Source organism: Schistocerca piceifrons, chromosome 7 (assembly GCF_021461385.2).
Source record: "Schistocerca piceifrons isolate TAMUIC-IGC-003096 chromosome 7, iqSchPice1.1, whole genome shotgun sequence".
Lineage (NCBI taxonomy): Eukaryota > Metazoa > Arthropoda > Insecta > Orthoptera > Acrididae > Schistocerca > Schistocerca piceifrons.
Window position 1 is genome coordinate 366,984,857 of NC_060144.1, and position 24,263 is coordinate 367,009,119.

General features: G+C 38.4%; 1 protein-coding gene across 4 annotated transcripts in view; it reads left to right on the plus strand.

Moving 5' to 3' along the window:
* LOC124804600 (RNA polymerase II degradation factor 1) overlaps positions 1 to 5,183 on the plus strand; it is a 101,183-nt gene extending 96,000 nt beyond the window's left edge. For all 4 annotated transcript variants that reach the window (XM_047264793.1, XM_047264792.1, XM_047264794.1 and 1 more), the window contains 2 exons: positions 3,332 to 3,437; positions 4,755 to 5,183. In XM_047264793.1, the coding sequence (XP_047120749.1) occupies positions 3,332 to 3,437; positions 4,755 to 4,825 (177 nt within the window). In that variant the 3' untranslated portion in view covers positions 4,826 to 5,183. The remainder of the gene's footprint in view (positions 1 to 3,331; positions 3,438 to 4,754) is intronic.
* The last annotated feature ends 19,080 nt before the right edge of the window (positions 5,184 to 24,263 follow it).

A 24,263-nucleotide genomic window follows, 5' to 3' on the forward strand; every position in this document is an offset into this window, starting at 1 on the left:
CAAACGGTAGCCTTTAACTATAAAGCAGTATTTTCCCAGAAGTATGAAACAAACTACATTTTTTATCATGGCACTACCAGATAATACTTTTTCATGGGTAAAAATACTCCCGAAGGTGATGCAAATATTTTACCGTGCTCATACACTACTGGCCATTAAAATTGCTACACCAAGAAGAAATGCAGATGATAAACGGGTATTCATTGGACAAATATATTATACTGGAATTGACATGTTATTACATTTTCACGCAGTTTGGGTGCATAGATCGTGAGAAATCAGTACCCAGAACAACCACCTCTGGCCGTAATAACAACCTTGATACGCGTAGGCATTGAATCAAACGGAGCTTGGATGGCGTGTACAGGTACAGCTGCCCATGAAGTTTCAACACAATACTACAGTTCATCAAGAGTAGTGACTGGCATATTGTAACGAGCCAGTTGCTCAGCCACCATTAATCAGACATTTTCAGTTGGTGAGAGATCTGGAGAATGTGCTGGCCAGGGCAGCAGTCGAACATTTTCTGTATCCAGAAAGGCCCGTACAGGACCTGCAACATGCGGTTGTTCATTATCCTGCTAAAATGTAGGGTTTCACAGGGATCGAATGAAGGGTAGAGCCACGGGTCGTAACACATCTGAAGGTGACAGAGACGTGTAACCAGCGGCACCCCAGACCATCATGCTGGGTGATACGCCAGTATGGCGATGACGAATACACGCTTCCAATGTACGTTCACCATGATGTCGCCAAACACGGATGCGACCATCATGATGCTGTAAACAGAACCTGGATTCATCCGAAAAAATGACGTTTTGTCATTCGTGCACCCAGGTTCATCGTTGAGTACACCATCGCAGGTGCTCCTGTCTTTGCAGCATCAAGGGTAACCGCAGCCATGGTCTCCAAGCTGATAGTCCATACTGCTACAAATGTCGTCGAACTGTTCGTGCAGATGGTTGTTGTCTTGCAAACGTCCCTATCTGTTGACTCAGGGATCGAGATGTGGCTGCACGATCCATTACAGCCATGCGGATAAGATGCCTGTCATCTCGACTGCTAATGATACGAGGCCGTTGGATCCAGCACGGCGTTCCACATTACCCTCCTGAACCCACTATTCCATATTCTGCTAACAGTCATTGGATCTCAACCAACGCGAGCAGCAATGTCGGGATGTGATAAACCGTAATCGCGATAGGCTACAATCCGACCTTTATCAATGTCGTAAACGTGATGGTACACATTATTCCTCCTTACACGAGGCATCACAACAACGTTTCACCGGGCATCGCCGGTCAACTGCTGTTTGTGTATGAGAAATCGGTTGGAAACTTTCCTCATGGCGGCACGTTGGAGGTGTCGCCACCAGTGCCAACCTTGTGTGAATGCTCTGAAAAGCTAATCATTTGCCTATCACAGCATCTTCTTCCTGTTGGTTAAATTTCATGTCTGTAGCATGTCATCTTCATGGTGTAGCAATTTTAATGGCCAGTAGTGTAGTATCATATCTCTGTTTTCTATAGTCCATTTGGTTTCTGTATAAAAGGGGAAAAACTATAATTTGCTTCTCCTTGGTGTGTATGTTCCCAAAATATTGAATGTATTTTCAAAGAGCTGAGAGTTGTGTTTTAGCAGGAAATGTAGCATCACACAATATCCAGTTTAGTGAAGAAAAGAATGTCTTCTTGTGCCTGATTTCTTTTTTTTCTTGCTAAAATTCATCTGAATATACTTGTGGCAAATTATTGTGCGTATAGCTTTGCACACAAATGAAAACTCATTTTTCTTTCAAAAATTACTATGTCTCATTTACAGGCTGTAAATAGTTGCCCCACCATATTATTATTGTTATTATTATTATTATTGTTGTTGTTGTTGTTGTTCACCTTATAGTTGTCAATTAATTTAGTTTTGTGCCAGTTTCAGTTGTTGTTGGAACACTTTGTGGAAGTCTGACAGATTTTGTAAGTTTTGTGCATTTAATTAATGTCGACATGTTTATGTGATAAAATACCAGAAGCTTCCCCCCCCCCCCCCCCCCCCCCCCCCCGCCTCCCCCCACGAGGTGTAAATACAATAAAATTACAAGTAAATAATACTTCTTGCTGAATATACAGATGTATCAAACTAATGACATCCATCTTTCAACTGTCTCAAGGGATGATCTGTTACAGCTTGGACATTAACTCCAGTCTAAAGAGATGGACATCCACTTGGTTAGGTATAAAATACCTAAAATGGCAGATTATAGATGCTATAAATTGAAGACATCACTGTAATAACTTTTGAATTTCCTTTCATGACCCTTTATTAAGAAGCTCTGTTTCATTACCAAAATGGGCTGTTAGCTACTTTTCCGTTTGGAGTTTAACATGCTGTTTTCTTTACTATATCAGACACACACATCACCAGTTGTACTCCTTAGCAACATTGGTATCTGTGCATGAAGTCAGAACATGCCTCAGTGATATGAACAGTTCAGTCTAGAGATTGAAATATGAAATTTGAATATGTCATAGATATGTTTGTTTTATATTTTTATTCAAGAAATTATGCTCTGCATAAATAGATAACTAGTAAAATTTTTCCACAATTGGTTGCTAGCATTGGCGTATGCAACGTCCTTAAATTGTAATGGTCAGTGTGTGTTGTACTACATCAAATTTTCTTATATATGGTTCTTTAATCAGCAACTGCTCTAAAAAAGTTGGCAACCTCTTTTTTAAAAGAGGAAGTAGTGTCTATCCTCTGATAAGTCAGATGCCCTGTTAAAACTAAATAAAGAGAAGGAATGAACAAATTTCCAGTGTAAGCAATGGCCCAGTGACCTGTGTTCAGAAGCAATCTGTTAATGACAAAAACCCTTTAGAGGCACACAGTGGAGAAGTATTTTGTACACATATAATTGCATACTATCAGCATTATTTCTTCATTCAGATATATTTATCCTGATAATTGATAGGCTCATACGTATAATAATTTCAAGAAATATTTAGACACATGTTCTCGTTTGTTAGTATGTAGATTTATTTTCCTTTGGGACATAGTAAAAATGGAATGAACCAATTGTCATATTCTCTTCTAAATTTGATGGCAAATAATTTTTACTGCTCAACACCCTGACTGACTTACTGGATACCTCATCTGTGCTTTCACTATTCAGATGATATTGTAAGACCCTTAGTTGCAAAACTGTGATTTACATTTTGTAATTGATTGTCAAAACTAGCTCGGCTGCAAAGAGTAATAAGTGCAGTATATGCAGTCAATATTTCTGCATTTTCAGATTTCGTCCTCCAGTTGGGTGCTTGTTGTTTTCTTACAGGGTGTTGATCCAAGTGTTAGTTATTCACCAATGGCTGAGGTTGACCGGCCTCCCATGGATGATGCTAATATCGATCGTGGAGCATCAGTGGAGCAGTCTGCTGATGGTAACATTCAGATATGAGGAAATTTAAAGATGTTATCATTTAATGCTTCATTTTTGTACTCTTAATAGGCATGCATTTGACACTGCTTTGTATTATTATATTTCTTTTACTTTTACGTATTGTATTGCTTTTTCTGAAACAATGCTTTATAATTACCACACTGCTAAAAAGAAGTAATAATCTTAATATTTACAAATAAACTTTGTGCACTTGTTTGAACCTTAATGGGATTCTTGTTAGTTGTCCTTTCCTCTTTATTGACAGTGTGACGTGGAATACTTAAATACAAAGACAGGTTAAAAAAGGAATTTTTCACATTGTGATGTTGTCTGAAAAGTTTTCCTCCAACAATCTCAAAGGTTTTTGAAAATCATTGCAGTTACATGGATAAAAATTTTCCAGATAATAACAAATATGATTTGCTGTAATTAAGGATAATAATAATGGTGTGTGCGTGCGCGCGCACACACACACACACACACACACACACACACACACACACACACACACACACACACACACACACACACATATAATATTATTCCATATCATTGAGTGTTGACAATGGCACAGCACATTGCTGAAAAAATGCTCAAGGTAATAACTACAATTGATTGTACTTGTTTTTGCCCTACAGATCATTGTTCTTATACCCTGTAAAAATAAAATACTGCGGAAGCAATGGCGTCCTCCTTATTAAGAAAACCACGGCTATTGGATATAAAATGCCTTTCAGTTTATATTCTGAGATTCAAAATACAATATTTGTTCTTTGTAGTACACTTACACGCACATAAGTTTGTTAACAAGTATCTTACGTTGCAAAGATGCTTTTGTATGTGTGTGCATGACTGTGAAAAGAACCAAACATTATTTTGCATGAAAGACTACAGAAAGCTTTGATGTATTGTACAGTAATTACAAGGAAACAACATTTTCTTAAATGTTTTCATATTTTATGAAAGAGTAACATCTGTTGAAACTGTGCAACAAAGATCTACACACATTTAAAGACGGAATTAGTTTATCTTTGCTTGATAGTAATAGAACAGTAATGCTTGCAGTATGTTAGCCTTTAGGAAGTAATTCCTCCTTGGTAGCTAATATTGTATATTGAAATTAAACTGTAATGATATGAAAATCCCACTTGCCAGCTTCATGCAGAGATCTAATCTTTGATTGTTACTATGCTTTGTGGCTAGTGTAAGGTGGTGTTACAAGGAATGTGCATGGTCCTCATCCAGGCATTATCAAAGTTGAGCATGCTTGTAAGGAAGAGAAATTAATTGCATAAACAAAGAAATTTTGCTGTTTCAGATACTGTTGTAATGAAAGGAATGCCAAGTGACATTGACCATGCTTCTGATAAGAATAAAGATGGAGACTGAGCTAGGAAGGCTGTTGTATTAACAATAATTCACAGATTTCAAAATGAGTATCAATGTATTAAATAAAAGTTTGCTGCTTTAACACAAGGACAGTTCTCTGTGTTTTATCTACATAAATCTATTTGTTACTGAGATCTGATGTATGAATGATAATTAACTATAAGAGTAGTCATTTAGTTATCATATTCTCACATGAGAGAAGAGAGATGGATGTTTTTGGGAGATTTGTTGTGTGTGTATCTTGTAGTTGTAATACAAAAGCAAATAATATTGATGTATTATACATGAACTTAAGGGCTACACTATGTCAGCTCATACAAATAAAATAGAACAAGGAAAATAAATGTATCTCAACAAATTCCATCTTGATAAAGTTCTGTGCATGTATCAGAATTGACTATTATACCAGTAGTGATAGTAGGTGTTATTGATTTTCGGCTGATGAACTGCCAAAAACTTGACTTTAGTTTCTGATATTTATTCCATGGTCCATGAATGTGGTCTTAGAAAGCTAGTTAGCGGCACACACATTTATTTAAATCCACTGGACACCTTAAGTACTGATGCAGCTTTCAAGGAAAAAAATAATATTTCTGATGTAAAGCACAATGGTGAGTATGTGGTATTAAATCTGCATTGTTTACTGTTATTGTTACTCTTTTTTAACAATTGTATAATTGTGTATTTTAGTTATTTTCTGCTGTGACATCACAATGATGGTTTCAAATCTCACCAACAGAATTTGCCACAGGCAAGAGGTCAGCTTTCTGCTTCTGTATAATGGCACACAAGAAATCGTTCCAGGTTAGGGTACTCATCAAGGGATTTTTGTTGTGTGAGGTGACCAATATTTATGAGAATATGTTTACAGATGTAAAGATCTCAGAGCAAAAAGATGAAGCTGGCGCCTCTTTAAAAGTTTGCTGAAGGTGCTAATCCACAGTCCTCCAGCATGTGAAACATTATTAAATATTTACACTTATAATCTAGTAAAATTATACTTTAAATTCATGAATACATACTGCAACAACTTTTCTGGGAATGGGAATAAGCAAGCATACGTTCCAAATCTGTTATACTTTGAAAAGGACTGTCAACATTTTTGGACATTATTTAGGCTAAACATACTAAAATCATTTGGGCCATTATGCCAATATTGCAGGATATTTTAACCATGATACCAGTGATTCCCAAAAAAATCAATGTTTGATCCCTAGCTATGGAAGAGACCTCAGAGAGAACAGAAGCACATGACTTTGATGTACAGCCGATGCACTCTGTAGTGCACTACGAAGGTGCAGTTTCATTCCAGTTTACCCGTGCATAGGTAACTTAGTCCGGAAATTCAAATCAATATTACCATTACAGTTGGTATTGCCACCACCTGAAACCTGATACATTCTAACCTCCTTATCATTATAGTTCACAATCTCTTATGTCTGTAAATCTTACTGTGTGTCTACTTGTGGCTGCCATAGCATGATTCTTGTTCAGTATAATTTTGTGATTTCTCGGTTTCCAAACATATTTTCCTACTACTGATTTATTCCCCTTCTCCCTGTCTCCCCTTGCTCTTTCTGTGGATGTTTTGTGTTTGTTTTCATTAGTCAACACAAATTTTGCTGCCAGGAAATCTTAAAATGTGATATAAATATAATATTGGTAGATAAAAAGTCTACTGAACAAATGGTGACAGGAGAAAAAGCATAAAAGATGTTGAAACACTCAAGTTTTAAGGGCCCTTTCATCTGACTGAAGGGTTGAAGGGCAAGGAACGGGAATGAAGGTAAAGGGCGGGTGAAGTTTAGAAAGTGAGAATAGATATGGGAAATTTGCCCAGCCAGAATCCCAGGCCTTGGGAGACTTACTGGATGGGATGAGAAGGAAAGACTTAGACTGTTGTTGACTGCACCAGAAAAGATTTGAAAACATGAGACCTTAAAGGTCGAATGCAGAGGTAACTGGGTGAGTGGTGAAAAAAAACTCCTGAAATAGTAAGAGTGGTAAACTAATTGCTGACAGTATCTAAATAATGTAGGAGCAAAGAAGACCCCTCACCAAACAGCAAAAGTTTTGAGTCATTGACAGACTTACAAAAAGATTAAGTTTATTTGTTTGCTTTCGAAATAAATCCTTTGTCGAGCAAGAGTTACTCAATCACTCATTCTTACACGTGTCCCGACATTGTGCTTATCTAGCTTGACAAAAAATTCATGTAGCTTGACCTAAACAAACAAATATACCTACTCTTTTGTGTGTGCATGTCGATGTTTCAATACTTTTACTATTTAGTAAGTGGTCTCCTTTGCTCTTATTTACATTCTGCAGAATCTGTGTGTGCTGTACATAGTACACAGGTGTGGGGTTAGAGAGAAGAATAGTTACTTTGGAAATTCAAAAAATAAATAGAAAAATGAAAGGGATGAAGAGGAGGAGTATTAACAAAAATTTAGCACATGTTCTAAAGCCAGTTTCCAACTGTGGAGTTCAGAGAAACTGGTGTTGGGAGGGAGAATCCATATGGCACATGGTGAAATAGGCACTGAGGTCATGGCTGTCATGTTGTAGAGCATTCTTTGCGATAGGATATTGTGTCTGCCTAGTATGGACTGCCGCCTGTCTATTTCCATTCGTCATAACTTATAACTTGGTGGTACTCACACCAATGTGGAAGGCCTAACAGTGTTCATGTAACAACTGGAACTCAACCTGTATAGTTTTGCAGGTGGTTCTCCCGTTGAAAGTATATGTTTTGGCGGTTTTAAGGTATGACCAGGATATTTCGGAGATTAAAGGGTGATGAAAAACTATTCTAGGTGGGGTTGGACCTCGCTTCTGGGCAGGAGTTAGGAAGTCAGCCCTGCTGAAATACATTTAAGTTTACTAAGACATTCATATGTATTATAAGTGATGTACCTTTTAGGTTGGTATGTGTTGCATTGGGCATGCATGCACGTGCTTACACACACACACACACACACACACACACACACACAAACACACACACCCTTGGGTTTGTGAACAACATGGCAGGCTCCTCTTTTTTTAAAAAAAATATCACTGAAGGGAGACCTGCAACCAGCCACTCTATTTGAGTGCATGGTATATTTCAACTTAACTAGTTCAGTCCTTGGCACATTGTCAGAGGACAAAGAGGGGTGTTCTTACACTAACTGCGTGAAACTATGCATAGTTATGGTGAAATAAACTGTTCATTCAGTGTAGCTGGTTGCACTTTTTTCTTAAGTGATTCTGTCATGTAACCATGAAGTCAATATACATGGTATCCCTGTTAATTTACAAGTTTCCTCATGGTAGAAAGGTATCACCGTAAATACATTAATACGAAAATTAGTGATATTGTCCAACATGCACCCTAAAAATGTTTGCAACGTTAGGACATGCCAAAATGCTGTCTTTTTCTCATATACAATGCGATACATTGTTTCTTACTACTCTGTATCATCTCACTATCCACCTTCTTAGCACTGAATTTGCAGATGTAAAGTGAAAGATTTGAAAACTTAGATCTTTTGTTTGCATGTGCAAGGCCAACCTAAGGCCAAAGTAGTTAATGGAACAGCCAAGATGTAATTGCAGGTACTTGAAGTCCTGTGGAATTTGCTTTAGTATCTAAATATAAATACAACATTTTTAAGGTTGAATAACAAACGCAATGTTAATCAGTAGAACAAAAACAGTGTACCTGTTATTTAGCTTAAATATGGAATTCTTCTCTCAAGAAGTAATGGAAGAATCCATAAATAAAATAGTTCTTATAGAATGATTTATTATAGAATGGACATGTCCTTCTAATCATTAAGCAAGAAATTCAGTGGAGAAATTATTACATTGTAACTGAAGTTGTGGTATGTAAGCAGCTCTCTGGATTGTTTTGAAAAGAACTTTAATGCTTTTGCTGTAGAACAGAAAGTCTACTAATCTGGAGCAGACAGCTTAGTGGAGAGATATGTAATTACTCCACTGAACAGAGGAAAAAGAAAAAGTGTTCAAAATACATTTATTACAGCAGCCCTCTCCCCCACCCCACCCCCTTCCCCACCTTTTTTTTAAATACTTGTTCCGTAGATCATGAACACGACACTTCGTAATGCTGTGGAACATGTCAGTTTAACAAAAGGTTTCTTTATATGCCATAATTCAAAATTTTATTTTTAGTTCTAAGGTTACTAATTGATAACAAAAAATTCATCGATTGAGAGTAGGAGAAGGCATTCAGAAACTCTTTCAATTTGTTTTTTTAAAAGTTGGCCAGCTAATTGTCAGAATTTTGATGCTATTTGGTAAATGACCAAAGACTCTTGTCACAGCATAATTCGCCCCTTTATGTGCCCAAGTCAGATTTAGCCAAAAGTAGTGAAGATTGGCCTTTCTCCTAGTGTTGAAACCATGTACATTGCTATTGCTGTTGAATTGGGATTTGTTATTAATAACAAATTTACCTTTTTCTTTCTCTCTCTTTTTTTTTTACATGCTTTTGTGTAATGAACAATTCTTTCCTTAGTGACGAATTATCACAAAATATGATGCGGTACAAAAGCAGTGAATGAAAATAGGCATAGTGAGCTAATTAATAAGAGACTTGAAAAAGTAATGGAGGAGAATCTTGGCAAGGAGCTGTTTGGCTTTAGATGGAATACGGGCACCACAGATGCAATAGGGCTCCTAGAAAAGGCATTTGACAATATGGTTTGGGACAAGCTGGCAACTATAATGAGGGAAAAGAGAGTGGACTGGAAAACCAGAAGACTTGTAAACTCATTATATCTTAATCAAAAAGTTTCAGTTAAAGTGAGAGGAGAGAGTACAAACTGGATAGGACTAGAAAAAGGAGTAAGACAAGGATGCTGTCTATCACCTACTCTTTTCAACCTCTACTTGGAAAATATGATTGACCAATGCTCATTAGATGAAAGAGGCATAGAAATTGGAGGAAAAAGAGTAGGATGTTTGAGGTTTGCTGATGACATGGTCCTTCTAGCCACAGGGGAAAAAGAATTACAGGATTTGGTGGACACCATTGAAACTAACGGGAAAAAATATGGAATGAAAATTAACACAAATAAAACAAAAGTATTGGCACTAGGAGGAAATAAGGAAATAAAAATTATGCTGAATGGAGAAATACTAGAACAGATGCAAAATTTTAAGTATCTTGGATGCAGGATAGACACCGACTGGAAGTGCACCACAGAAATTAAAACAAGGATAGCAATGGCAAAAAAGGCGTTTTATAAGAAAAGGAGAATTTTCTGCAGCGGTCTGGACAGAGAACTTAGGAAGAGACTCATAAAATGTCGTGTGTGGAGTGTTCTTCTATATGGTGCTGAAACATGGACTATGAGGAAGAAAGACAGAGAAAGGCTGGAGGCTTTTGAGATCTGGACATGGCGGAGGATGGAAAGAATAAGTTGGATGGACAGAGTAAAAAATGAAGAGGTATTGAGAAGAGTGGGAGAGAAAAGACAGTTACTAGATGTAATAAAGAGAAGAAAGATAAATTGGATTGGGCATATATCAAGAAAGAATGACAGACTGATAAAAACAGTTTTAGAAGGTTATGTAGAAGGGAGAGATTCCAGATACAGGATGACATGATGGATGGTACAACATAAAGCAGCCTTAAGAAGGAAGCAATGGATCGCTGAAAATGGAGAGGCAAAGGACCTGCTAATATAGCAGATAACTGATGATGATGACGATGAGCTAATTTATGTATATGTTTATTGCCAAAAATTTGCAGTAACCCTATTATGTTAAGTAGCTGAACTCAAAACGTTTCCGCAGATCGTTATCATTATCTTTGTAGGTATGTAAGTGATTTGTGGTATACATGTTTACCAAAAGTTATTTCTTTTATGTTTCATGTGTAGATATTTTATAACTTTCTGTAGGGGAAAAAAGAACTACGTATAAAACATTTTGTACTGCCTTGTAGTAACCCTCTTGGTCTTGTTGAAAAAGAGCATATATGCAGTTTTGAGCAGAATCTTTGGAGCATTTTAATCAAACACCTTTAAAAATACACAGAAAATTTAGTCTTTGTGCTAAACACCTAGCATTGGCAGTTTCAGTATTTAAGCATAGTTTTATGTTGTTACCGAGAATTCTAAGTCACATCAAAAGACCTTAGTTATTAGAGCCTACAGATGACTTTTCACTAGCCATTGTATAGTTACATCGCACGACAAGAGAAATGCTATCTTCTGTCAAAAGAAGAAAACTATTTTTGTCGATCTTTAAATTATGCTTTAATGTTAGTCAAACATCTCAGTTTTCAAATTCTCAGTACACAAAATAATGCTTAAAATTGTGTCCTTCAGTTTTCGGTGATTTACCTAAATTGCCTAAGACAAATACCTGTTGGTTCCTTTAAAAAGGTAAGCTGACTTGTTTTCTCCAATCCAAGCTTTTCTCTGTCTTTAATGATTATATCATCGATGGGACTTAAAACCCTAAACTTCCATCCTTCTTTCCATTGTTTTGGGGGAAATCTGGTAAACGTGTCATTCTGTAATGCCAATGCAGCATTATATCTAGATATCACAATGAAACTTTTGAAACTGGATGAATAGCCACTGCTAAGCAGTCCTCAAGAGTTGAGAAATAACATTGTGACTACCAAGTAGCATTCTGTGTGAGCGTGACAAACTGATTGTTCCTCAATTTAATGACCATTACAATCCGAAGGTTGCAGTAGGCAAACCACTTCTTGTAAACAGTAGAATAGGAATTGTCCTATTGCTGCACTGCTGTGCAGTCTACTAGGCACAAACCTGTCTAATTTCATCCAGCCCGCACTCCATCCCTCTGTCTTTCTCATCTCAAAATTTTATTAATTCTTATTTTTTTACCACTTAATCTTCTGTAGGCCTCTTTCTGTTCATTACATATGCTGCTTGTTATTTTTAAACTAGGCTTCTCATTGCTTCACCTTCACTGTACGAGGGTGGACCCAAAAGAAACCGGATTGTTGTCATAAAAAATTTATCGATGACCTTTTTACAGAATTACTTCAGTCACCTTCAAAATACTCTCCAGTACATGCGATGCACTTGTCAAGTCTCTCTTCCCACTGTTGGAAGCATGTTTGGAACTCTTCAAGTTTGATATTGTCCAGTGCCCTTTACGAAGCTGTTTTTACCACCTCGACATAGTCATAACGCTCCCCTTTTTAGCGTTTTTTTCATTCGTGGAAATAGGAAAAAGTCGCACGGGGCTACATCCGGCAAATATGGAGCATGGGGAACGACAGACCACCTTTGAGATGCCAAATAGTGGGTTACTCGTAAGGCCGTGTGTGCTGAAGCGTTGTTGTGATGTAGAAACCAGTCACCGGATCGCCAAAGTTCCGAGCATTTCCTCCTCACATCCTCTCGCAGACGCCTTAAAACATCCAAGTAAAAGTGTTGGTTAACAGTCTGGCCGGGGGCTACGAATTCCCAATGCACAATTCCACGAACATCAAAAAAGACAATGATCATCGTCTTCACATTTGACCTCACTTGCCTTGCTTTTTTGGTCTGGGAGAGTTGGGAGTCCTCCACTGGCTTGACGCTTGCTTGACTCTCCTCCCCTGTAATAACTTTGTTCAAAAAGTTTGGATCACATGCAATCTCTGTTTTCAAGTCCTGACACACATTCATGTACATGGTTTTTTGCTCTTGTGTGAGAAGGTGCGGAACAAATTTAGCAGCAACACGTCTCATGTGCAAATCCTCACTCAAAATCCACTGGCATGAGCTCCAACTGATTCCTGTCTCTGCTGAAATTTGGTCGATCGTTTGGTAAAGATCCTCGTTGATCTTTTGGCGAACCTTTTCAATGTTCTCCTCATTTCGCGATGTTGAAGGGCGTCCATAACGAGCTTGGTCTTCAACACACCTCACCACGTTTTAAGCGCCCAAACCACTCGAAAACCTGTATGTGGCTCATAGCGTCGTCCTGGAAAGCTTCCTGAAGCATTTGGTGTGTCTCCGTTGCAGGTTTTTTAAGCAGGAAACAAAATTTCACACACACTCTTTGTTGCCTTAACGACTTCACAGAGGTAACCCGCCAACAGTCAAACACAATACCACACTTGCACGTTCAGCTCTACACTGATGCTGTCTGCACAACTGTTTCATGAAGGTCTCTACTAACACCATCTAGTGTGAGAACCCTGCACTATGCCTACGATTGGCAGCGCCCTCGGTGTCCAGTTTCTTTTGGGTCCCCCCTCGTATTTAACGTAATGTACCTTCCTTCACTAACCTTTGGGGGCTCCCCCTGTATCCCATCATCTTGTTGTGCTCCTACACATGTTATGCAAGGTGAGAGAAGGGGGCAGGGAATGGGGGGTGGGGAGAGACAGACAGACAGACAGACAGACAGTGAGTGAGTGTTTGGATGGGTCACATCGCTTAAAGGAGCATCACTTTTTCAAATGGTGGAATGCATTATATTACCTTGGATTATGACTCAGGAAACTATACAGGTATTGTTTTGGGGCCTACCTGAGCTTTACAGTTAATTACCTGCAAGATGATACTTATTATGCATTGGTCTGTCCCTTAGTGTGCATTTATTTATAGTAGGCCTCACAGAAAAATAATCTACCAGTCAGTGGTGAAATACATTATTATAAGGAAACTTTATTTATTTTTTGAAGTAAATAAAAGGGAAATTCTGTATAAAGACATATTTTAAACCTGAAGTATCACATTGTAGAAATCTTTCTGTCATAGAAGGTTAGTAATAACATAATGTGGGGGATAAAAAATTAATCATTAAAAGTCATATTTAAAAACTGAAAAGATACTTAACCAATGTTTTCCTTATTATTTGTTTACAATAAAGTGAAAGTGTCACAGTATATCTTGCTCCTCCTCCTCCATGCTAATACACACGTGTGATCTTTCAAAGTTATGCCTCTGCATTTTGACAGTGGTATGAGTCACCTCTTTTCCTTTTTGGTTTTGTTATGTGGCTCAGTATAATCTAAAAGCCAAAGATTTCTCTGTGTGACACCTGTACCAGTCTCCGTGCTACTAGCATATATTCTCACCAAGCATCAAGAACAGGTAAGTCCAAAGCTAAATCTTATAGTTAAATTAATATTTACATTGACGAGACGTGCTGTTTTTCTGTTCAAATGGCTTAACACATCATTCCATCATATAATAAAATACATATCCTCTCAATAATATTATTAGGAAAGACAAAATCTCTCCTCTAAGAAAGGAGACTGGGTGCCTTATTTTTTTCTTTACTTTGTAGTGTTTAAGCATTATTCATCTTAAAAGAGGATTCTTATGTACTTAATATTCTTGGTTATTCCTCCTGAAGAGATAGGCTATTATTAAACATTATTCCTCTTAAAAGTAGGTTTCTTATCTACTTACTTAATATTCTGGCTTATTCTTCCTGAAGAGATTAGCTATTATAGTTATCACCTACTCAGTTATTAATTGGCCTCGCAATACCCATATTTGCTGCGACCTGATGGTAAATGCATGTCTTGTGCATGTGGACTCCGGTTTAGATTTTGGGATATCTCCAGCTGACTTCCCCAAGGGAAACCTTGAAGAAAAGGCTGAGTATGAGTAGTGCTCAGATTCTTGAGAGATAGTACATTATGATAAAATAATGTAAAGTTTGCCAGATCTTGAAGATTGTCTGGTTGTTAATATGACACCTTGCCTCCAGACAGATCATATGCAAGCTCTATATTGCTTATAATGCAGGCATATCTTATATGTACAAAATGAGCAGGAGAGGGGCCTGGTGTCACGTTGAAACTTCTAAGTCGTCCCAAGCCTAAAATATGCCAATCTCACCAATGAAATGTTCAGTAATCAATGTTTCCAAGTGATAATGGGCAAAAAGATGAGTACACACATGAAGCTAAACAATGGGAAACAAGATTATTTCACAGATGAAGCGAAACAACGGGCAGCCACAAGGATCTTCTGTGGCCCCTCTCCTATTCATTTTGTGCATATATATGCCTGAAACATCATCAGGGAAATTTGGGTATGCTGACGACAGGGCATTCACAATGAGACATAGAGATCTTTAAGTTACAAGATAGGTACTGACCAATGACTGAACAAATATTGGTGAAAATTTCTGCAAATGAAGGTTGTAAGGAAGTGTTGCTAAGATAGAAGTCTATGCATTTTGCCTAAACTAAAAGTTCACCAACAAAGAACTCTGTCTACTCAGAAATAACAGAAACCTGAAATATCTAGGGGTCACACTTGATAAAACACTGTTACAAACATGTATTAAAAGCAGCTGCTAAAATCAAAACTCGATATAACATTCTTCAGAAGTCAATGCCAGTTTGTGGGGATCCTCTGCATTTACACTCCATACTTAAGCTCTGGGCTTGGTTTACCCTCCTGCAGAATATTGCTCCCCAAAATGGATGAATAATACAAGACTTGTCAACACAGAGCTCAGCCATACTGTGTGTCTTATAACTGGTATAATTGGACTTACACCTACTTTTGGGTGCACCCATACTTAATTGCATACCAGTTCCATCTTTGCTGGAAAAAGTGCACTTGCCTGGGACCACAGAAAACTCCTCACTTCCATCATGCACGCATTCCAACTGTTAGCAAAGAAAGGCTTTGTTTTCATCACCCACCCTTGGAACCCAGAAGGATATTAGTTGACAACAGCTTTGATATTAATGAATGCTGCAGGAACACATGGTATGTTAATGCTACTACTGAACAACTAAAAATGCTGTGCATATCAACCAAGCCACCTAGGTTTGAATTGCCATGCAAGAGCAGGTTGGTTGTTAACCAAATAAGAAACTACAGTGGAAGGTGTATCAGCTCTCTGCACAAGTGGAGGAAAGTAACTTCTCCAAATTGTGACTGGTGCTGAAAATCCTGTAGAAAGCAGACTCCCAGTGGATTGCACCAGGACTATGAACTGAATAGTACTTTACATCCATGCAGGTTATTCGAAAATTCATGTTACAAACTTCTAGGACTTGTAGAGGGGAGTGAGTACATAATATTTTGAATAGGAACTTGAGTCTGGAAATGTACAGTTTCCATTCTACAACGGTTTCAATCCATACATGTAACATGTCCACGTATGGTGCACTAGAATCGGTCAGACATCAGCTGGGATGCCTCTTAGGTACAAAGCCTGCAACAATGTTAGTGGTCACCACATCAAGCCGCTGTCGTAACGCATCTGTACTGTTCTGTATGTATAGTATCCGGGTTCTGTTTTTGTTTCAGAATAATGTAAACATGTACTGGATAACTGGAAATTCTCAGGTAATTGCATTTTACCGGGAAAAATCAAGGAAATCTCAGGGGATTTTGTAAAATTGCAAGAGATTCTATGTTTTTAACCTAGCATTGGAATTTAATTTCATTGAGGTTTGTAAATCACAAATTTTTGAAAGTGTGTTAATTATTTGAATATTAGATCACATAAGTTGCTGATGTTTAAAAATTTTAGAATAGTTGTTATTGTAAGACTGCTGCTGCCACCATCACCTGCTCACCATTAATTTATCAGGAGATTCGTATGACATCATCTCCCTCCCTGTACCTGGAATTGACAGCAAAATTTATTTATTTATTTTTTTTGAGTAGCCACCCTGTTATGTTCAGTTTCGAATTGTTGCCTAATAACTGTGCTATGTCATGCCTTCTTCAGTTCCTCAAGAAGAAGGGGATGTGAGTTAAACATCTGAATTGAAACCGTTGCAGACTGGGAATGGCACATCTCTGGACATGGCTTCCTATTCCCTCCCCTCTACAAGTAATGGGAATTTCTAAATATCCTGTATACTCCAATCACTACAGTGCCTTTTGAAAGCAATCCCAGAAATCTGTAGTCTTAGTTAACCTCTCATAAAATGTACAAAATGTTATACAATTGCAGGATAACCTATTAACTTAGTCATACATACATTAAAATTTTCTAATAGGCTTGATAGATCTCTATATATAATCAACATCAAAAGACCCTTCACATTGTTCTGATCAACTAATGTTAGAAAGCTTATGTTATCCTTCATCCAATAATTTTGAAAGTTAATTCAGAATTTCATGTACAAATGCTGTAATCCCTTTTGTAGGAGCCTTTTTTCATATTCAATACTGTACAACTGTTTAACCTTTGGGGTTACAGTGTGTGTCAAAACTAATGCCTTAGACTGTGGCATCCCCAGAATGAATTTTCACTCTGCAGCATAATTTGTGTTTATTGGAAGTTTCTTGTCAGATTAAAACCGTATGCTTGACTAGGACTTGAACCTGGTATCTTTGCTTTTCATGGGAAAATGCTCTACCATCTGAGCTATTGAAGCATGTCTCACAACCCACCCTCACAGCTCCATTTCTGCCAGCACCTCTTATCCTACATTCCAGATTTCACAAAAATTCTCCAGTGTACCTCATGGCACTAGCAATCTTGGAAAAAAGAGGAAACAATTTCGTCATAGACTTGGGGATTGTTTCCGGAATAGATTTTCACTCCGCAGTGGAATGTGCACTGATTTGAAACTTCCTGTCAGTCTAAAAATGTGTGCCAGGCTGAAACTTGAACCAAGACCTTTGCCTTTCACAGGCAAGTGCTGTTGTAACTAAGCCCAGGCTGTATACGATCCGGGAAAAACCCAGGAATTTATTCATCCCGGAGAAAACAGGGAATAGTTTAGAATTCCGGGAATTTTTCATTGTTGTAGTTTTCAGTTAAATTTTTGTGAATTTGGCTGGTAAGAACCGATACTCTAACAAAGGATATTACTATATCCCGCTACTGCAGAATAATTCTGCAGCAACAAAACATGAACGAGAGAAAAAAAGAAAACGGAAATGAAATTTTAAGTTGCAAAGGAAATGTGCCATATACAACAAAATACAGTGCTCAGACGAGCGTCTGCCAACAGCAAAGTGTGGCAAAGACTTTGAAAAGACTGTGCAATGCTTCATAACAACAAATTGCCTCCGATGAGCGTGACGTGACAACTGTTTAAATTAGATTCGTTTGAGCTAGTGATGGGCTAAACTGCGATTTTCCGATATCAGTGATTTCTGTGAATGCTACTTTGCAGTATCTGTTATTCTTAACTGTGATTTGTCGCAGTTAAGGAACCTAAGTCGCGTATCCCTCCGCCACTGCTATTTCTGCTACTTCCGCGATTTCTGCTACTTCTGCGATTTCTGTGACTTCTGCTACTTCTGCGATTTCTGTGACTCCTGCGATTTCTGCGACGTACCACCGTATGAAAAAGTTACCTCTGTCCACACAGAAAATTGCATCTCAACAAACCTGTCATTGGTAAGTATGTTTTACGTTTATTATTCCGTTGGCTTTAATTTTGTATTAAAGAAACAACTGTGAAAATATTAATATTAATGAAAACAGTCATATGAATGCCTCACTTTTGTTCCGACACAGTTCAAGACTCGGGAGAAAAGTTTTACACCTGGTGTTCTACATGGCAATTTCACACAAGAACTTTTTGCCGACACTACTACCACCTACATAAGTAAGCTTTTCCTGTGTCACTTTCAAGTAATGCACTTAAGCTATTCCTGATTTAACTGGAAGATCTGTACTTCCCACTTTCATATCAACAGCCTCAAAATGCATATTGTAGACTTCGGGAATGTTACAGGTCAGTGTCACACCAAGATTGTGGAGAAAGGGGGGGGGGGGGGCGGCACGTCGGCATCCAACAAGCGTTTACCAATAAATAAGTGGCGGAAAATTACGGGTATCGGACGGCTTAACATGTGGAAAATGAGATTTTTATTATTCACTCAATGTATTTAACATTTATTATTCCTTTAAAATCGCACAACAACTTCAATAAAACACTTTAATCAGTCACACACTTATTTCATAATTATTTCACTTTTAAACTGCAAATCCTCTAAGAGCTGTCTTGAATCTTCACGAGTCTCTCTCAACAGCCTTGATGTGGATAGATATGTACAGCAACCAGTAATCAGTCAGAACTGCGTCTGCAAAAGCACAAGGATTATTAAACAATTTTTGCTGTCACTAATTACTAGCAATATAATTGACAGAGTAGATTGCTAATATTTGCTATATCACATTTGCTAATATTTGCTATATCACATTCGCAAGAACGATCTCACTGAAGTAATTAAGTCCATCAAAACGCTTAGAAACTAACCTCTCGTCTGACGAAAACGGTCTAAAGACTGGCAATTTCTTCAGATCTGTTGACAATGATATTTTGAATTATCACTTTACTGAGTGACTGAAATGTAGTTTAGGTACCTATGAACATAACAATATGTTAGAATTCATTTTCTAAACACGAACTATTACGGTACTGTGCGGCTACTTAAGATATTAATTACACTATTAATAGTGTACGACTCTATATCTCAAAATTAACAAAAATGGACTTGTACCACTATTGAAATAAGCCCTTCATATGCACACACAGCACATCGATCTCGTGAGGCACAAGGCTCTCATAACGAAGTACGTACGTCGGTCAACAGATGACACTAGGAAACGTATGTTAACTGCGCTTTTTAGTTGCTACTTGCGACTCTTAATTGCGATTTGTCACAGAAATCGCAGTGTGACTCGGTAGCGAATAGCGTAGTATGAACTTTGCTCAACAGATGGCAGTGCTAACTGCGCTTTTTAGTTGCTACTTGCGACTCTTAGTTGCGACTTGTCACGGAAATCGCAGTTAGACTCCATAGCGTACCGCAGAGATGGACGTAGTACGAACTTTGGCCAACAGATGCCACTGTTAACCGCGCTTTTTAGTTGCTACTTGCGACTCTTAGTTGCGACTTGTCACGGAAATCGCAGTTAGACTCCATAGCGTATCGCAGAGATGGACGTAGTACGAACTTTGGCCAACAGATGCCACTGTTAACCGCGCTTTTTAGTTGCTACTTGCGACTCTTAGTTGCGACTTGTCACTGAAATCGCAGAAAGCAGTGCTAAATTCGACCAATAGATGGCTCACGTCTTTGAATGTGAAATACTACTTGCGACTGCTAACTGTGACTGAAATCGCAGTTAAATTCTGCAAAGTTGCTACTGTGATATCTGTGACTTCTCAGTCACTGCGATTTCTAACAGATACGCGATTTCCTGCCCACCACTAGTTTGAGCAGTTGCGGACGAACTGTTGGGTATGCGCAGTTGCTTTTGGTTACAGAAATGTGGCCGGCTGCCACTATCTAGTATTGTCCCGGTTCCAAAATATCGTAGATCCGTGGCTGATGCACAGAGCAGTCTGAGTTGCGGTAGGGAGGAGGGTCGTCTCCACGTGACCTGTGTTTACGTTCAGTGGTTTTTTTGTTACCTCCTTGTTTCTTGCTCTCACGTTAAATGAAAACAAAACGGATTTTTGTGGCCGGGAGCTATCAAATGAATTGAAATACGTTCGCATAATTACAGAAGGCTAAAATATGTTATTAGTTTCAGATTTTATGTCCACCTCTCTGACAGTCAAGCATTAATCGCCTTGCAGATCAATGAAGTTATCTTTGTCGGTTTGCTAAAGAGATTTGGCTTTTATTAAATCTTTTCCGCGGAGGCAGTCAATTTATTTGAAACAAAGTGTTTAATTTCACACTGTTGGCTAGTTTCAACTGTTCGCTGCATTTCAAGTGCACGTATGGCATTATGCCATAATAAAGAACCAAACATGAGATAATACAGTACTGGTACTCCAAGAAAATTTGCATCCGAATCTGGACTCACGAATGTGCATTTTAAGCCGAATTATGCATTTTAGTATGGTTCACGGAATTCCGATGCTCTTGACGTATCCTCTGATGTCTTGTTTCTTTTATGTCATAATGTAAGATCTTTTAAAAGTTTTACACGTATGCGGTATGAAGATCAAGTTTCCTGTGTCATCGTAGTTGCACAAGCGCGGTGACGCCCGTTATCTGGCGCTCTCTGGCAACTGCTGAAACGAACCTATTTCTAACATGTAGCTACTGGTGGTTTGAAAAGCGTTACGTTCAAAGTAAATTTCCGTTTACGCAAGATGAACTATGTGTGAGAATGTACGATGAATTTCTTTAATCACAAAGCGTTTGACTCTCATTTAAAAATCAACTCTTTGAGGATGGCCATTTAGAAGAATTTCGAGCCCAGAAGATCAGACATTTACATCGTTATTAAAAATTTACTGGTACATTTGTGTGATGTATCTTGAAGTGTAACATGCGCAAAAAGATCAACATTATATGTGGAAGCTAAGCTTGTCTTCCAGCTTATTAATCTTTTTATGTGAATGCTATGTATATTAATGTAAACCATTAACTTTCCTTACTTGTGTGTTCGTGCTACTTAAGAATGATCTTGCTATTGACTGACTGCATCGCGTGTCATATGCTGTCATCAGCTGGCGAGATCACGTGACACTGGCTTACAAAAGCGGCATCGCAATCTCGATTTCAATGTTTCGGAAAGTGACTTGTGGTGTTTGCTGGAATTCAGATTTATACCTTCATAATAAGAAAATATGCAGCATACATGTTGCTGCACATCCAAGGTCTTTCAAAACGCTCCCCCCCCCCCCCCCCCCCCCCCCCGAGTTTCGTTTTTCTAAAGTTCCAGGAAATTCTACGTCAGTATGTAAAACCATAAACATTTAAACATTCAAAGGATTGATAGGTATTACAGTGCCGAGGAAGAGTATACTGTCACTTAACGCAGAAAAAGTGCATTTTCACCTGGGAGAAAGTGTACTTTTAACTGGGAAAACTGGGAATTTTTTTCCTTGTCCACGTATACACCCTGTGAGCCATCCATGTACAACCCACATTCACTGCTCTACTTCTGCCAGTATCTCTTTTCCTATCATTCAGATTTCCAAAGAGTTGTGAAGCTGAATCATCCTTCGATAGGTCAGTCAATAGAGCACTTGAACCAGCGAAAGGCAAACCCAGGTTTGAATCCCGGTCCAGCATACAATTTTAATCCCCCATAATAGGTATTTGCATGCCAAATGTGTGGCTCATTCACTACTTTTTCAAACTTTTGCACTGTTATCGGATGACACCCTGTTTGGGCATCCTGCTTCCTTGAATTACTTATTCTTAATCCAGTTTATCATGGTTCTAGCATTTGCTTTTGGGAAGGGGTGTAGCGTCACCATCTTTGACTAGAATTCGAAGATTACTAACAGGGAGGCTACTGCAGTGCCTTGAGGTAATCAACCAAAATGTGCATTGCCAATAAATTCCACAAATGGTTAGCATTAATTGGCTAGAGTTGTGTCATTGGATCAGTACTTTTGTTTTGCCCTTGAACTTGTTAATTTCCTTATAATTCTTTTTGCACCTCAAAAAATGTCGTTCATGACACATTCAGGCTGAATGATATATTCTCCGTTTACAAGTTGTGTTATTTCAAATAAAACATTCAAGCTTTCAACAGCTCTCTCTGCCATCATTTTCAGGACTGCTGGGGCTGGCACGGTGTTCCACTTATGTAGGTTTGATTGCACAGAGAGTCTGAAGTTACTCATGGATGGAAAGACGAGTTGCTCAGCTTGTAGCAGCTTTAGTGTATTACACAGTCGATGACAAGTGGAGCGAGGGCCTGTGCCACATTTGAAACTGCTGCTCGGACCTCCCTACAAGTGTTAAGCATCTGTCTTTGCTTTCGCTCAATCTCCAAACACCATCTTTCATGACCTACTAAGTGTTTACCAAACCTTTATTAAAATTAGTGTGGTTTATCCTAATCTCACCATCTCCTTTATAACAGAATCCCAATATCATAACACATCTTTCCAAATTGTATTTTGTGCCCAGTGATTTGTTTTTGTTTCAAATGAGAATGAATTGACAGCAGCAAAGTGTAGTGACTCGAGAATTTTGGGGGAAATTCTAGAGACCCTCGTATTTCCACCATCTCGAACACGCATTATTTCAGAGATGAGTGTGGTAAAGTAGAACTGTGTCTACTGCACCGCAATTACGTGTGTGCAGGACGGGTGGATGATGGGCGCGGGCAGGTAGTTGCCGAGCCCGCCTAACAAGTTACACATCCAGCACTAGGAGTAAACGAGACGGTGCGACGTTATACATTATTGTGCGAACATTTGAATGTTGTTGAAAGAAGAGACAATTACTTATTCATTCCTTTTCTTACTTTTGTAAGGTCCGGACAGTTGTCTTGTTAAACTTGGAGATTTTGTAGACTGCATTTATGGAAAAATGAATGTGATAGTTTCTGATGGACCGAAAGGTGCCGAGCTTACGAAAAATGTTTTAGTTGTATGAAAACTGTTATGTGTGATGAAAATACAGTGAGATTGAGCTCAAAGTATTCTCGAGTGTACGGCGTTATCTTAAAAGTATAAAAAATTCCTCCACAGTAGCACCTTATCTTCGGAGAAGAAGTTGTGCAGGACATGGCAGCTGGCTATCCTGAAAAGAAAATCAGCGAAGCAACTCCAAGTAAGTTTGATAGCCAAGGGGGAGTGTGATTCTTGCACACCAGTACCACACTGCCACCCTTAACCGCCGGTAACTGGCAAAACGTGGTGACCAAAGAGAGCAGGACATGAAAAGGAGGAATTTTTTTGATGAAGATTGAGATGAGAAAAAGTTTAGAGTTGCCATAGCAGACGAAAAAATTGGTGTGCAATATTCGATTAAGAAGATTTGGTTATGGGGAGGAAGCAACCCTCACACACGCAGTAACCAGCCGACGCCGAGCACAGTAACCAGATGGTGCAGTCGCAATAACCTGCCATCATTGCTGGTTGCTGTTTGAGTTGCTAACTTTGCGCCTTCCGCCGCCAATGCCAACGCTGCGACCAACATTTGACTCTGCCAGCACCTGTGCACTGGTGCTGTTTCTACACCTCACCGACGCAGCCTACAATCCTATGCTAGGTAGGCTCAAGATAATAACTATTTGAATGTAAACTAGGGTGGTCATTATTTACAGAGGTGATTTTTTTAATGATCACAAAATCGAAGAAAATTAAGACTATGGAAAAGGAACAACAACCTATGGAACCAGCCATGGCGATGACAGTGACTAAGGTCATGCCAGACTGGACTGAAGTAGCAAATTTAATTAAGGGACTAGGCCTAAGTCTGAAGTTGGACTCAGTGAATACTCAGTTAAATACTAAGTTAAATGTACAAAGACAAGGACTAAGTGACCAAAATATTTCTTTAAGTGAGAACTAGAAACACAACTAAGTGACCAATATGTTGCTTTAAATGAAAAACTAGAAGCCCAGAGTGCTACTTTAAGTGAACAGTTAGAGGCACAGAGTGTAACTTCAACTGCTCGATTGCTCATTTGAGAAGTAAACTAAGTACTACTTTAAGTGAAAAGTTAGAAGCACAGGGTAAAGCCTTAAATTCTAAATTTGAGATGTTAAATGATAAAGTGGAAAATTTACGAGTAG